Source organism: Petromyzon marinus, unplaced genomic scaffold (assembly GCF_048934315.1).
Source record: "Petromyzon marinus isolate PM22_M1 ecotype Great Lakes invasive population unplaced genomic scaffold, UKy_Petmar_22M1.pri1.0 PM_Scaffold_94, whole genome shotgun sequence".
Lineage (NCBI taxonomy): Eukaryota > Metazoa > Chordata > Hyperoartia > Petromyzontiformes > Petromyzontidae > Petromyzon > Petromyzon marinus.
This window is the reverse complement of record NW_027423704.1, coordinates 118889-136310: the sequence shown is the minus strand read 5'-3', so window position 1 is coordinate 136310 and position 17422 is coordinate 118889. Positions and strand designations below refer to the sequence as shown.

General features: G+C 45.8%; 1 protein-coding gene across 1 annotated transcript in view; it reads left to right on the top strand.

Annotated features, from left to right (window-relative positions):
- The window catches only part of LOC142923948 (uncharacterized), a 41359-nt gene extending 25844 nt beyond the window's left edge, over positions 1–15515 (top strand). The window contains exons 3-6 of the mRNA XM_076064971.1: positions 612–782; positions 3743–3792; positions 7420–7542; positions 9897–15515. Coding sequence (XP_075921086.1) covers positions 612–782; positions 3743–3792; positions 7420–7542; positions 9897–10019 — 467 coding nt within the window. The 3' untranslated portion in view covers positions 10020–15515. The remainder of the gene's footprint in view (positions 1–611; positions 783–3742; positions 3793–7419; positions 7543–9896) is intronic.
- The last annotated feature ends 1907 nt before the right edge of the window (positions 15516–17422 follow it).

Sequence of the window (17422 nt, the reverse complement as noted above, 5' to 3'; positions counted from 1 at the left end):
GTAGTGTATAGTGTAGTGTATAGTGTAGTATATAGTGTAATATATAATGTAGTATATAATGTAGTATATAGTGTAGTGTAGTAGTATATAATGTATTATATAATGTAGTATATAATGTAGTGTATAGTGTAGTATATAATGTAGTATATAGTGTAGTGTAGTAGTATATAATGTATTATATAATGTAGTATATAATGTAGTGTATAGTGTAGAATATAATGTAGTATATAGTGTAGTGTAGTAGTATATAATGTATTATATAATGTGGTGTATAGTCTATAGTGTAGTGTATAGTGTAGTATATAGTGTAATATATAATGTAGTAGTATATAATGTAGTATATAGTGTAGTGTAGTAGTATATAATGTAGTGTATAGTGTAGTGTATAGTGTAGTGTATAGTGTAGTGTATAGTGTAGTGTATAGTGTAGTGTATAGTGTAGTGTATAGTGTAGTATATAGTGTAGTATATAATGTAGTATATAGTGTAGTGTATAGTGTATAGTGTAGTGTATAGTGTATAGTAACCAAGCGCGTGCCAACCTCAGACGCTTGCCCAAGCCGCGGTGTCCTTGGCCCCCCCGGCTCTCTCCGCGTGCTCCCCCCGACCAGACCCGGAGCCTCAGGCGAGCGATTCCGGGGGGTCTCTGGCGCTGGGCGTCACCCTCGGGGGCTCCCTGGCGCTCGTTGTGGCCCTAGTCACCCTGGCTGTCGTCGCTGCGGTGGCCCTGATGAGGAGGAGGCAGAGGATGATGGCGATGATGATGATGGCGGGGAGTTCAGGTAACGTGGTCGCGTTGGTCGTGATGGGATTGGTGGTGGGAGTGGTGGGAGTGGTGGTGGTGGGAGTGGTGGTGGTGGTGGGAGTGGTGGTGGGAGTGGTGGTGGGAGTGGTGGTGGTGGGAGTGGTGGTGGTGGGAGTGGTGGTGGTGGGAGTGATGGTGGTGGGAGTGGTGGGAGTGGTGGTGGTGGGAGTGGTGGTGGTGGTAGTGGTGGTGGTGGGAGTGGTGGTGGGAGTGGTGGTGGTGGGAGTGGTGGTAGTGGTAGTGGTGGTGGTGGGATTGGTGGTGGTGGTGGGATTTGTGGAGGTGGGGTTGGTGGTGGTGTTGGAATTGGCGGTGGTGGGAGTGGTGGTGGAAGTGGTGGTGGGAGTGGTGGTGGGATTGGTGGTGTTGGGAGTGGTGGTGGGATTGGTGGTGGTGGTGGTTGTGGGATTGGTGGTGGTGGTGGTGGTAGTGGTGGGATTGGTGGTGGTGGGATTGGTGGTGGTAGGATTGGTGGTGGTGGTGGTGGGGGTGGTGGTGGTAGAAGTCACCCCCTGTGAGTGGCTGGCTGAGGTGCCATCTGTTGAGGAAGAACGGAAGGCGATCCGGAGTCTTGAGACCAGGAAAAGCACCAGGTAGAGATGATCTCCCAAGCGAAATGTTGAGGGAGGGTGGCGTTTGTGCACAGACTGCCCTAGATGAAATCATAACAACAGTCTGGACCACTGGACGGGTTCCGCAGGACTGGAATGATGCCCTGGTGGTTCCCCTCTTTAAGAAGGGGGACCGCACAGACTGTAACAACTACAGGGGCATCTCACTCCTCAGTGTGCCGGGAAAGGTCCTGGCAAGGATTATTCAACATCGCCTTGCCAGGCACGCTGAGGAGAGGCTTGCAGAGCCCCAATGCGGTTTCAGGAAAGGGCGGTCCTGCACAGATGCCATATTTTCTGTCCGTTTGCTACAGCAGAGGTGTAGGGAATTTCAACAAGATCTACATTTCTGCTTTATTGACCTGGTCAAGGCCTATGATACCATCAGTATGCCTGGGCTCTGGGTTGTTCTTCGTGCTTTTGGAGTCCCTGACCCTCTGCTTACGATCATTAAGGACCTTCATGATGGTGAGCGGGCCCGGGTAAAACTACGTGGCCGGGAGTCGGAGCCATTCCCTGTTCACCTTGGGGTGCGACAGGGATGTCCTCTGGCTCCAACATTATTTAACATCTATTTCCACCACGTCGTTCATGAAGCCTTCAGTAGCTGTACTGGAGGAATTTCCATCTGGTACAGTTACAATGGGAGGCTGATCGATGCCCGGGTGCGGTCAAGGGATGGCTCCCTATTGGTCAACCACGTTATGTATGCTGATGACCTGGTAATTGCGGCTCACTCAGAGGAGGAGTTGTAGACGTTGCTGCTGAAACTGGAGCATGCCACTAAGAGGTGGGGCCTTACCATCAGCCCCACCAAAACTAAGCACATGCCTGGGTATTTTGTACCATCGGACACTCCACCCACACAACTCTCAATCGGTGATGGGGCAGTTGTGGAGAGAGTGGAGAGTTTCCCATACCTGGGCAGTGTGCTCATGACCGGCTCCGGTTTAACAGCAGAGGTCTCACTCCGAATCAGTCGAGCGGCAATATCTTTTCATCGGTTGCGTAACGCTGTGTGGAAGCTACCTGGTCTGTCGCTCCGCACTAAGCTTCAGGTCTTCTCGGCCACGGTCATTCCCTCCCTTCTCTACGCTTGCGAAACGTGGACCCCCCTAATGGAACATCTTCGCCGGTTGTAAACATTTAGGCTGGCCTGCCTACGATCCATTCTGGGTTTAATCAGGCTGGATGTTGTGTGAGGAGCTCAAAAATCCTTGAAAGATCTGGGCAAGGTCCTATCGGTGAGCTCCTCCGGCAGGCAAGGCTGCGATGGCTGGGTCATGTAGCCCGCATGCCCAGCCACCGCATGCCTAAACAGCTTTTGTTTGGCCGGATTGAGGGGGCTAAGCGGGCGCGGCACGGGCTAGAGAAGAGATGGAGTGATGTGGTACAGGAGGACGTGGAGCTGAGTGGACTTGCCAATGACTGGTACCAGCGGTGTCAAGATCGGCCTCTGTGGAGGAGGCTCGTGAAGGACGCTACTGGGCAGTTGGAGGCAGTCGCCCTCCAACAACAACGGAGGGCGGAGGAGCGACGCTCACAACAACGAGCGGAGCGCCGGGTGGCTAAAGCACAGTAGGGGGCACAGGTGGTGCATCAGCCAGTCATCTCAGTCAGTCGACCCGTGGCACCTGGGTCTGCCCCGTGACCTGCCAGCGGGCGTTCGACACTTCACGTGATGGCCTCAAGGTGCACATAGCCTGGCACAAGCGTCGTGGTGACGTCACCGCCACTTAGTGGCGAATGCCGGTTGTTGTCTGTGTGTCACTGTGTGTGTGTCTGTGTGTGTGTCTATCTGTGTGTGTGCCTGTCTGTGTGTCTGTGTGTGTGTCTATCTGTGTGTGTGCCTGTCTGTGTGTCTGTGTGTGTGTCTATCTGTGTGTGTGCCTGTGTGTGTGTCTATCTGTGTGTGTGTCACTGTGTGCCTGTCTGTGTCACTGTGTGCCTGTCTGTGTGTCTGTGTGTGTGTCTATCTGTGTGTCTATCTGTCTGTGTGTCTGTGTGTGTGTCTGTGTGTGTGTCTATCTGTGTGTGTGCCTGTGTGTGTGTGTCTATCTGTGTGTGTGCCTGTGTGTGTGTGTGTCTATCTGTGTGTGTGTCACTGTGTGCCTGTCTGTGTGTGTGTGTCACTGTGTGCCTGTCTGTGTGTCTGTGTGTGTGTCACTGTGTGTGTGTCTATCTGTGTGTGTCTATCTATGTGTGTGTCTATCTGTGTCTGTCTGTGTGTCTGTGTGTGTGTCTGCGTGTGTGTCTATCTGTGTGTCTATCTGTCTGTGTGTCTGTGTGTGTGTCTATCTGTGTGTCTATCTGTGTGTGTGTGCAGGCTTCGCTGAGCCTGCACACGAGGCCTGCCAACAGTGTGCTGTGTACACGGTATGGGTACACACAGTGACACACACAGTGACACACACACACAGTGACACACACACACAGTGACACACACAGTGACACACACACACAGTGACACACACACACAGTGACACACACAGTGACACACACACAGTGACACACACACACAGTGACACACACACAGTGACAAACACACACAGTGACACACACAGTGACACACACACAGTGACACACACAGTGACACACACACACAGTGACACACACAGTGACACACACACAGTGACACACATAGACACACACACAGTGATACACACAGTGACACACACACAGTGACACACACAGTGACACACACACAGTCACACACAGTGACACACACACAGTGACACACACAGTGACACACACACAGTGACACACACAACAACAACAACCGCCATTCGCCACTAAGTGGCGGTGACGTCACCACGACGCTTGTGCCAGGCTATGTGCACCCTGAGGACACGGTGACACACACAGTGACACACACACAGTGACACACACAGTAACTCACACACAGTAAAACACACAGGCAGACAAAAACAAAGATCCCCCATATAGCCTTAACAGACAGTAGGGGCAAGTGCTGTTAGCAAGCACCTATGAAGGCCGGAACGGTACACGAGGGGGTGGGTGGCCAGCACCACGCCCGGCCGCCTTTGTCTCCCCAGTGGCGATGTTTACACACCGCACCAGGTACTCATTTGAGGCTGAGTCGACCTAGGGGAGGCCCAGGACCCGTTCAGATAATCGTCACTGGTGTTGGCCGTGAGCGGGAATCGAACCCGGTTCGCCGGGTTCATAGCGCAGCGTAGCGCTAACCACTACACTTACCGCTCCCCATAATTACACTACACGACTATACACTACACTATACACTACACTATACACTACACAACTATACACTACACTATACACTACACTATATACTACACTATACACTACACTACTATACACTACACTATACACTACACTACTATACACTACACAACTATACACTACACTATATACTACACTATACACTACACAACTATACACTACACTATACACTACTATACACTACCCTATATACTACACTATACACTACACTACTATACACTACCCTATATACTACACTATACACTACCCTATATACTACACTATACACTACCCTATATACTACACTATACACTACCCTATATACTACACTATACACTACACTACTATACACTACCCTATATACTACACTATACACTACACAACTATACACTACCCTATATACTACTATACACTACACTACTATACACCACACAACTATACACTACCCTATATACTACACTATACACTACTAGACATTACCCTATATACTACACTATACACTACACTACTATACACTACCCTATATACTACACTATACACTACACAACTATACACTACCCTATATACTACTATACACTACACTACTATACACCACACAACTATACACTACCCTATATACTACACTATACACTACTAGACATTACCCTATATACTACACTATACACTACACTACTATACACTACCCTATACACTACACTATACTACTATACACTACCCTATATACTACACTATTAAACACTACCCTATATACTACACTACTATACACTACCCTATATACTACACTATACGACTATACACTACCCTATATACTACACTATACACTACTATACACTACGCTATATACTACACTATATACTACACTACTATACACTACCTTATATACTACACTACTATACATTCCACTAATATACTACACTATACACTACACAACTATACACTACCCTATATACTACACTATACACTACGCAACTATACACTACCCTATATACTACACTATACACTACGCAACTATACACTACCCTATATACTACACACTACACTACTATACACTACACTACTATACACAATATATACGAATATACACTACACTATACACTACATACTGCATTGCACTATACACTACACTATACACTACACCGCTATACACTACACTATACAATACCATACACTACCCTATATACTACACTTTACACTACACTATGCAATACACTATGCACTACACTATAAACTACACTATACACTACACGCTACCCTATATGCTACACTATACGCTACAACATACACTACACTATACACTTCACTATACGCTACACTATACGCTACACTATACACTACACTATACACTTCACTATACACTTCACTATACGCTACACTATACGCTACACTATACGCTACACTATACACTACACTATACACTACACACTGTACACTATACTATACAATACACTTCAATATACCCTTCACTATACACTACACTATCCACTACACTATACACTACAGACTGTACACTACACTATACAATACACTATAAACTTCAATATACCCTTCACTATACACTACCTTATATACTACACTATACACTACACTACTATACACTACACACTATACACTACACTATACACTGCACTATACACTACACTATACACTACACACTACACTACTATACACTACACTACTATACACTATACACTACTATACACTACACTATACACTACACGCTACCCTATATGCTACACTATACACACTACACTACACACTACACTATACTATACACTACACACTACACTATATACTACTATACACTACACTATACACTACACTATACACTACACTACACACTATACCCTACACACTATACACTACACTACACACTATACACTACACACTATACAGTACACTATACACTACACACTATACACTACACTATACACTACACTATACACTACTATACACTACACTATACACTACACTATACACTACACACTACACTATATACTACTATACACTACACTATACACTACACTATACGCTACACTATATGCTACACTACACACTACACTATACACTACACACTACACTACACTATACACTACACTATACACTACACTATACACTACACACTACACTGCTATACACTACACTATACACTACACTATACACTACACTATACACTACACTATACACTACACACTACACTGCTATACACTACACTATACACTACACTATATACTACACAGCACCTACAATTAGCGCAGTTGGCTACGTGCGGTACCAAACGCGTTCAACACGCACTCGCATACAACGTTGGCATGTAGTTATCCCAACGTCGCCCCAACGTCGCCCCAACGTTATCCCAACGTCGCCCCCAACATCGCCCCAACGTTATCCCAACGTCGCCCCCAACATCGCCCCAACGTCGCCCCAACGTTATCCCAATCTCGCTCCATCGTTGCCCCAAAGTCGCCCCAACGTCGCTGCAACATTGCACCAACGTCGTCCCAACGTCGCTCCAACGTCATCCCAACGTCGCCCCAACGTTATCCCAGCATCGCCCCAACGTTATCCCAACGTTGCCCCAACATCGTCCCAACGTCAACGCAACATTGTAATAACGTCGCCCCAACATCGCCCCAACGTCGCCCGAACGTTGTAATAACGTCACCCCAACGTCACCCCAACGTCGGGAAGACGCCTCGCTCGTGCGCGCACCCCGCCTCTGAACTCTGCCACGCCCACCCACCCCATCGCCCCGCCCACTAGACGGTGCGTCAGCCGTTGCCGTCCCCAACATATGACGTCATCGCTGGCAGCAGCAGCGGCACGGAGCTGCGAGGCCGAGCTCCGCTGATGCCGCCCAATGGGAGCGAAGCCGCACCCCCCACGGTGAGTGTGGTGGGCGTGGTGAGTGTGGTGGGCGTGGTGAGTGTGGTGGGCGTGGTGAGTGTGGTGGGCGTGGTGAGGGTGGTGGGCGTGGTGTGGTGTGCGTGGTGTGGTGTGGTGAGTGTGGTGGACGTGGTGAGGGTAATGGGCGGGTGGTGGGCGTGGTGAGGGTGGTGAGTGTGGTGGGCGTGGTGAGGGTGGTGGGCGTGGTGAGTGTGGTGGGCGTGGTGAGTGTGGTGGGCGTGGTGAGTGTGGTGGGCGTGGTGAGTGTGGTGTGGTATTGAAGTGTATACTGTATCAAAAGCTTTGGACAGGTCAAGATAAAGACAGGCACAGTACTGCTTATTATCAAGGCTACTGTAAATATGATTCAGAGAGTCTAATGCAGCAGATGTGGTGCTGTATTTTTTCCAGAACCCAGATTGTTTTAGATGTAGTAGATTGTTGGTGGACAGGAAAACTGCTAATTTGGTATTTCAATAATTTTTAAAACATTTTCATCAACGGGGACAAAATTGAGATAGGTCGGTGGTTATCTGGATCATCTTTAGGAGCCCCCTTTGTGAAGTGGACGGACATAGGAATGTTTCCGTTCTAGAGGAACTGATGCTTCTTTGATGGACACGTTGAAAATATGGGCTATAGGTTTGTATATTAGGTGACCAACAGTTAGTAGAGCAAAGACGGGAAAACTATCTGCTCCGGTAGAGGGAGGTCACTTTGAGGTAGGACAGCTGTTTCAGAACATTACTTTTCGTGGATTGGCTGGAAACTAAATTCGTGTAATGTTTGGACAGGGGTGTAGGAATTTGCATGGGCAGGGGTGACTCCCAATACATTATCAAAAAGATTTCCAGCTTCGGAAAAATGAAGGTTAAAATTGTCAACTATTTTTTGGGGGGATCTGAAAAATATTCCCAATTTCGGTTAAGCTCAGCGGGCAGACTGTCTGCTTTGGATGCCTTTTCGATACATTTGATTGGTGTGGTGAGCCTGGTGTTGTGAGTGTAATGTGGTGAGAATGGTGAGTGTGGTGTGGTGAGTGTGGTGATGATGGTGAGTGTGGTGAGTGTGGTGTGGTGATGATGGTGAGTGTGTGTGTGTACGCTGTAGGTGCTGCTACTCGCCGCTAACAGCACTTGCCCTAACACTCTGTTGAGGCTACACGGGGGACCTTTGCCTGTGTCTGTGGTGAGCCTGATGTGGTGAGTGTGGTGTGGTGAGTGAGGATGGTGAGTGTGGTGTGGTGAGGATGGTGAGTGTGTGTGTGTGGGGAGCGGTAGTGTAGTGGTTAGCGCTACGCTGCGCTATGAACCTGGCGACCCGGGTTCGATTCCCGCTCACGGCCAACACCAGTGACGATTATCTCAACCGGTCCCGGGCCTCCCCTAGGTCGACTCAGCCTCAAATGAGTACCCGGTGCGGTGTGTAAACATTGCCACTAGGGAGACAAAGGCGGTCGGGCGTGGTGCTGGCCACCCGCCCCCTCGTGTACCGTTACCGGCCTTCATAGGTGCTCGCTAACAGCACTTGCCCCTACAGTCTGTTAAGGCTATATGGGGGATCTTTGTATCTTTGTCTCTGTCTGCGTGAATCTCTGTGTGTGAATCTTTGTGCGTGAATCGCTGTGTGTGTGTGTAAATCTGTCTGTGTAAATCTGTCTGTGTATCTCTGTGTATGTGTGAATCTGTGTGTGTCTGTGTCTGTGTAAGTGTCTGTGTAAGTGTCTGTGTATGTGTGAATGTGTGTATGTGTGAATCTCTCTGTGCGTCTCTGTGTATGTGTGAATCTGTGCCTATGTGTGTGTGTGAATGTCTCTATGCGTCTCTGTGTGTATGTGTGTGTGTGAATGTCTCTGTGCGTCTCTCTCTCTCTGTGTGTCTCTATATGTGTGAATCTGTGCCTGTATGTGTGTGTATGTGTGAATCTCTCTGTGCGTCTCTCTGTGTGTGTCTGTGTAAATCTGTGTGTCTGTGTAAATCTCTGTGTGTGTCTGTGTATGTGTGAATCTGTGCATGTGTGTGTGTGTGAATGTCTCTGTGCGTCTCTCTCTCTGTGTAAATCTCAGTGTGTGTGTCTGTGTATGTGTGAATCTGTCTCTCTCTCTGTGTATGTGTGAATCTGTGCTTATGTGTGTGTCTGTGTAAATCTCTGTGCGTCTCTCTCTGTGTATGTGTGAATCTGTGCCTGTGTGTGTGTGAATGTCTCTGTGTGTCTCTCTCTGTCTGTGTCTGTGTAAATCTGTGTGTGTCTGTGTAAATCTGTGTGTGTGTCTGTGTATGTGTGAATCTGTGTGTGTGTGTATGTGTGAATCTCTCTGTGCGTCTCTCTGTGTGTGTCTGTGTGGGTGCCAACAGCTGGAGGTGGCTCGGACACGTGACCCGGGGCTGCAGTACGTGGAAGTGGTCATGGATGGCAACGAGGGTGGTGTCATCCGATCTTCCGGAGGGAAAGTCCACTACTCCCACATCCGAGCCTAGCCGGGTGGCTAGGGAGCCATGGACCGCCTCGCCCGGTTCGCCGGAGGGCGTGGGTTCGATCCCGAATCTTGATGCCAGATGTTAACTACCTCGCCTGGTGTGCAGGAGGCGTCTATATTACGCTGAGGCATATATACTGCGACTGATGCATTTACAATAGCGTTGAGGTATTGATAATGTTGGCCGGGTCTGCGTCACTACTGCGGCAGCTGTAATAATACTGCTTAACGCGTTTTAATAATGGTACCGAGGCGTCTGTAGTAGTACCGAGGCGTCTGTGCTACCACACTGAGGCGTCCATATTGGAAGGCGTTTCAAAAAGGACGGACCCAGTCTTTCAAAGCGCTAACATTTCCAACGTGCTGCAATTAGGCGACAAGGTCCACGGACGCTTTAACGAGCTGTCACGTGTTACCGGCCATTTTGCGGGAGCGCTATTGGGGGCCCGCCACCCGCCCGCTGTACGGACGACACCGAGACCATCTTTCGCTCCAGCGCTGTCCTACCAGGCAGTCTCGCCCCCCTTCACCTGATGAAGGCCGCTTGCGTTGTGGCCGAAACGTCGTGAGAATATTATTGTGTTGTTATTTTATTTTATCAACTTATTATTTTATTATCATTCTACGTGCAAGTGACTTTACCGAAAGAACCAAAGAGGATGAATCATTGCGGTCACGAAAGCTTTAAATCGAAATTTAACCGCCTCTACGGGGTAGGGATTCCACACATCCTTAAGATCATTCAACAGACTCCGGGATAAGAAGGCTCAACTAATCGAGTCTCTCACCTTTCTGAAGAGATGCCGCGACTCTAAGTTGTCTCTCTCCCCCTCCTCTGTTCCGACCATGGATGAACTCGTCCGTCTGAACGGGGCCCGTAGCTATCCGTGGTGCTAAAGTTGAGGCTTAAAGGCCGCGATCTGAACGTGGCTCTTTCGCTCCAGCGCTGTCCTACCAGACAGTCTCGTCCCTTCACCTGATGAAGGCCGCTTGCGTTGTGGCCGAAACGTCGCGAGAATATTATTGCGTTATGTTATTTTATTTTATCAATTTATTATTTTATTCTCATTCTACGTGGTGGTGACTTTACCGAAAGAACCAAAGAAGATGAATCATTGCGGTCGCGAAAGCTTTAAATCGAAATTTAAATCGAGAGCACAGTTGAATGCGTCCCAAACGCCTCTCAAAGCGCCTCCCCTCTTCCACGGAAGTCCACCGCCTGCACGCGATCCTCTTTTTTTGAGGTTCGCCCAGATCAGTCGCTAGCGGTGGCAACGGAAAGAAATACACCCCACGGTCTTCGACGGTATCATCCACCCCCCCCCCACGAGAAAAAGTCGCAGGTTGTGACGATGTCTGGGGGGTGGGTGGGTGGTGATCTTGGGCGCCAACAGCAGAGCGCCGAGCCTTGGGGGGGTCCCCGCGCGGCCTGTCCCAACGTTGATTCGTTTGCGAACTTGCGGATGACTGAGGCTGAGGAGCCTGGGGCGGGTTGTTTTGTCGCGCTGTGAGAGGCGTCTCAAGCCTATGCCCCGGCCCTTGAAAGTGGTAAGGGTTTCATTCAGGGGCGGCTCGTGGCTCGTGGCTCGCGGCTGCTGCGGAGATGTCGCGACTTCAAATCGGGTCCCATCGGTTTGAAACGCCCGGCAGTAGGGGCATCGATGCTACTACTGCGGCAACAATTGTAACAGTACTGTTTGACACGTATAATAGTACTGCGGCAACAATTATAGCAGTACTGTTTGACACGTATAATAGTACTGAGGCATCTATAATAGTACTTAGGCATCTATATAATAGTACCGAGGTATCTATAATAGTACTGTTTGACACGTATAATAGTACTGAGGCATCTATAATAGTACTGTTTGACACGTATAATAGTACTGAGGCATCTATAATAGTACTTAGGCATCTATATAATAGTACCGAGGTATCTATAATAGTACTGTTTGACACGTATAATAGTACTGAGGCATCTATAATAGTACTGAGTAATCTAGATAATAGTACTGAGGCATATATAATAGTACTTGAGCATTTTTGCTAATACTGTTTTACACGTATAATAGTACTGAGGCATATATAATAGTACTGTTTAACACGTATAATAGTACTGAGGCATCTATAATAGTACTTGAACATCTATAATAATACTGTTTTACACGTATAATAGTACTGAGGCATCTATAATAGTACTGTTTGACACGTATAATAGTACTGAGGCATCTATAATAGTACTTGAGCATCTGTAATAATACTGTTTGACACGTATAATAGTACTGAGGCATCTATAATAGTACTGTTTGACACGTATAATAGTACTGAGGCATCTATAATAGTACTTGAACATCTATAATAGTACTGTTTAACACGTATAATAGTACTGAGGCATCTATAATAGTACTTGAGCATCTATAATAATACTGTTTTACACGTATAATAGTACTGAGGCATCTATAATAGTACTGTTTAACACGTATAATAGTACTGAGGCATCTATAATAGTACTTGAGCATCTATAATAATACTGTTTTACACGTATAATAGTACTGAGGCATCTATAATCGTACTTGAGCATCTATAATAATACTGTTTTACACGTATAATAGTACTGAGGCATCTATAATAATACTGTTTAACACGTATAATAGTACGGAGGCATATATAATAGTACTGAGTAATCTAAATAATAGTACTGAGGCATATATAACACTTAAGCATCTATATAATAGTACTGAGGCATATATAATAGTACTTAAGCATCTATATAATAGTACTTAAGCATCTATATAATAGTACTGAGGCATATATAATAGTACTTAAGCATCTATATAATAGTACTTAAGCATCTATATAATAGTACTGAGGCATCTATAATAGTACTTAAGCATCTATATAATAGTACTTAAGCATCTATATAATAGTACTGAGGCATCTATAATAGTACTTAAGCATCTATATAATAGTACTTCAGCATCTATAATAGTTCTGAGGTATCTATAATAGTACTGAGGCATCTATAATAGTACTTAAGCATCTATATAATAGTACTTAAGCATCTATATAATAGTACTGAGGCATCTATAATAGTACTGAGGCAACTATAATAGTACTGAGGCATATATAATAGTACTGAGGCATCTATAATAGTATTGAGGCATATATAATAGTACTTAAGCATCTATAATAGTACTTAAGCATCTATATAATAGTACTTAAGCATCTACATAATAATACTGAGGCATCTATAATAGTACTGAGGCATCTATAATAGTACTGAGGCATCTATATAATAGTACTGAGGCATCTATAATAGTACTTAAGCATCTATAATCATACTGAGGCATCTATAATAGTACTGGGGCATCTATAATAGTACTGAGGCATCTATATAATAGTACTTAAGCATCTATATAATAGTACTGAGGCATCTATATAATAGTACTGAGTCATATATAATAGTACTTTAACATCTATATAATAGTACTGAGGCATATATAATAGTACTGAGGCATCTATAATAGTATTAAAGCATCTATATAATAGTACTTAGTAATCTATAATAGTACTGAGACATCTATAATAGTACTTAAGCATCTATATAATAATACTGAAGCATCTATAATAGTACTTAAGCATCTACATAATAGTACTGAGGCATCTATAATAGTACCGAGGCATCTATAATAGTACTTAAGCATCTATATAATAGTACTGAGGCATCTATATAATAGTACTGAGGCATCTATATAATAGTACCGAGGCATCTATAATAGTACCGAGGCATCTATAATAGTACTTAAGCATCTATAATAGTACTTAAGCATCTATATAATAGTACTGACGCATCTATAATAGTACTGAGACATCTATAATTGTACTTAAACATCTAATAGTACCGAGGCATATATAATAGTACTGAGACATCTATACTAGTACTTAAGCATCTATATAATAATACTGAAGCATCTATAATAGTACTTAAGCATCTATATAATAGTACTGAGTAATCTATAATAGTACTGAGGCATCTATAATAGTACTTAAGCATCTATATAATAGTACTTAAGCATCTATATAATAGTACTTCAGCATATATAATAGTACTGAGGCATCTATAATAGTACTTAAGCATCTATATAATAGTACTGAGGCATCTATAATAGTACTGACGTATCTATAATAGTACTGAGGCATCTATAATAGTACTTAAGCATCTGTATAATAGTACTTAAGCATCTATATAATAGTACTGAGGCATCTGTAATAATACTGAGGCAACTATAATAGTACTGAGGCATATATAATAGTACTGAGGCATCTATAATAGTATTGAGGCATATATAATAGTACTTAAGCATCTATAATAGTACTTAAGCATCTATAATAGTACTTTAGCATCTATATAATAGTACTGACGCATCTATAATAGTACTGAGACATCTATACTAGTACTTAAGCATCTATATAATAATACTGAAGCATCTATAATAGTACTTAAGCATCTATATAATAGTACTGAGTAATCTATAATAGTACTGAGACATCTATAATAGTACTTAAGCATCTATATAATAATACTGAAGCATCTATAATAGTACTTAAGCATCTATATAATAGTACCGAGGCATATATAATGGTACTGAAGCATCTATAATAGTACCGAGGCATCTATAATAGTACTTAAGCATCTATATAATAGTACTTAAGCATCTATATAATAGTACTTAAGCATCTATATAATAGTACTGAGGCATCTATAATAGTACTGAGGCAACTATAATAGTACTGAGGCATCTATATAATAGTACTGAGGCATCTATAATAGTACTTAAGCATCTTTAATCATACTGAGGCATCTATAATAGTACTGAGGCATTTATAATAGTACTGAGGCATCTATATAATAGTACTTAAGCATTTATATAATAGTACAGAGTCATATATAATAGTACTTTAGCATCTATAATAGTACTGAGGCATATATAATAGTACTGAGGCATCTATAATAGTACTTAAGCATCTATATAATAGTACTGAGTAATCTATAATAGTACTGAGACATCTATAATAGTACTTAAGCATCTATATAATTATACTGAAGCATCTATAATAGTACTTAAGCATCTATATAATAATACTGAAGCATCTATATAATAGTACTGAGGCATCTATAATAGTACTGAGGCATCTATAATAGTACTTAAGCATCTATATAATAGTACTGAGGCATCTATAATAGTACCGAGGCATCTATAATAGTACTTAAGCATCTATATAATAGTACTGACGCATCTATAATAGGACTTAAGCATCTATATAATAGTACTGACGCATCTATAATAGTACTGAGACATCTATAATAGTACTTAAGCATCTATATAATAGTACTGAGGCATCTATAATAGTACTGAGACATCTATAATTGTACTTAAGCATCTATATAATAGTACCGAGGCATATATAATAAAGAGTCGTCTATGTCGGCAAACCATTGAGGCATCTTTTGGCAATGTGTTCACGCATCAACATGACACCTGCTGCTTTTGATCCACACACAGAGTCTGGGAGATGTTGAATACCTCGCCAGGTACGCAGGAGGTCGTGGGTTCGATCCAGGACCCCTAACGCCACGGTGGCTAGGAGATGTTGACTACCTCGCCTGGTACGCAGGAGGTCGTGGGTTCGATCCCGGACCCTTGACACCACAGTGGCTAGGAGATGTTGACCTCGCCAGGTACGGAGGAGGTCGTGGGTTCGATCCCGGACCCTTGACACCACAGTGGCTAGGAGATGTTGACCTCGCCAGGTACGGAGGAGGTCGTGGGTTCGATCCTGGACCTTGACACCACAGTGTCTAGGAGATGTTGACTACCTCGCCAGGTACGCAGGAGGTCGTGGGATCGATCCCGGACCTTGACACCACAGTGGCTAGGAGATGTTGACTACCTCGCCAGGTACGCAGGAGGTCGTGGGTTCGATCCCGGACCCCTAACGCCACGGTGGCTAGGAGATGTTGACTACCTCGCCAGGTACGCAGGAGGTCGTGGGTTCGATCCCGCACCTTGACACCACAGTGGTTAGGAGATGTTGACTACCTCGCCTGGTACGCAGGAGGTCGTGGGTTCGATCCCGGACCCTGACACCACGGTGGCTAGGAGATGTTGACTACCTCGCCAGGTACACAGGAGGTCGTGGGTTCGATCCCGGACCTTGACACCACGGTGGCTAGGAGATGTTGACTACCTCGCCAGGTACGCAGGAGGTCGTGGGTTCGATCCAGGACCCCTAACGCCACGGTGGCTAGGAGATGTTGACTACCTCGCCAGGTACGCAGGAGGTCGTGGGTTCGATCCCGGATCTTTACGTCACGGTGGCTAGATGTTGACTACCTCGCCAGGTACGCAGGAGGTCGTGGGTTCGATCCCGGACCTTGACACCACAGTGGCTAGGAGATGTTGACTACCTTGCCAGGTACGCAGGAGGTCGTGGGTTCGATCCTGGAACCGGACGATGCCTTCTGCTGCTGTAGATTTGGAGTCTGCAGTGTCTCACTCTCTCTCCCCCTGTGGTGGTAGTGTGAGTGGGTGGGTGAGTGGGTAGGTGAGCAGGTGGGTGAGTGCGTGAGTGGGTGAGTGAGTGGGTGAGTGAGTGGGTGGGTGAGCGGGTGGGTGAGCGAATGAGTGATTGGGTGGGTGAGCGGGTGGGTGAGTGGGTGGGTGAGTGGGTAGGTGAGCAGGTGAGTGAGTGGGTAGGTGAGCAGGTGGGTGAGTGAGTGGGTAGCTGAGCAGGTGGGTGAGTGCGTGAGTGGGTGAGTGAGTGGGTGAGTGGGTGAGTGGGTGGGTGAGCGGGTGGGTGAGTGGGTGGGTGAGCGGGTGGGTGATTGGGTGGTTGAGCGGGTGGGTGAGTGGGTGGGTAGGTGAGCAGGTGAGTGAGTGGGTGAGTGAGTGAGCGGATGGGTGAGCGGGTGGGTGAGCAGGTGGGTGAGTTGGTGAACAAGTGAGTGGGTGAGCAGGTGGTCGAGTGAGTAGGTGAGTGGGTGAGTATTTGGTTGAGTGGGTGGGTGAGTAAATGAGTAGGTGGGTGAGTGGATGAGTGAGTGGGTGAGCGAGTTGGTGGGTGAGCAGGTGGGTGAGTGAGCGGGTGGGTGAGTGAACGGGTGGGTGAGTGAACGGGTGGGTGAGTAGCTGTCTGGGTGAGTGAATGGGTAGGAGGGTGAGTGGGTGGGTGAGCGGGTGGGTGGGTGAGCGGGTGGGTGAGTGAGCGGGTGGGTGAGTGAGTGGGTGGGTAGCTGAATGACTGGGTGGGTGAGTGGGTGTGTGAGTGAGCGGGTGAGTGAGCGAGTAGGTCAGCAGCTGAATTACTGGGTGGGTGAGCGAGCGGGTGAGTGAGCGGGTGGGT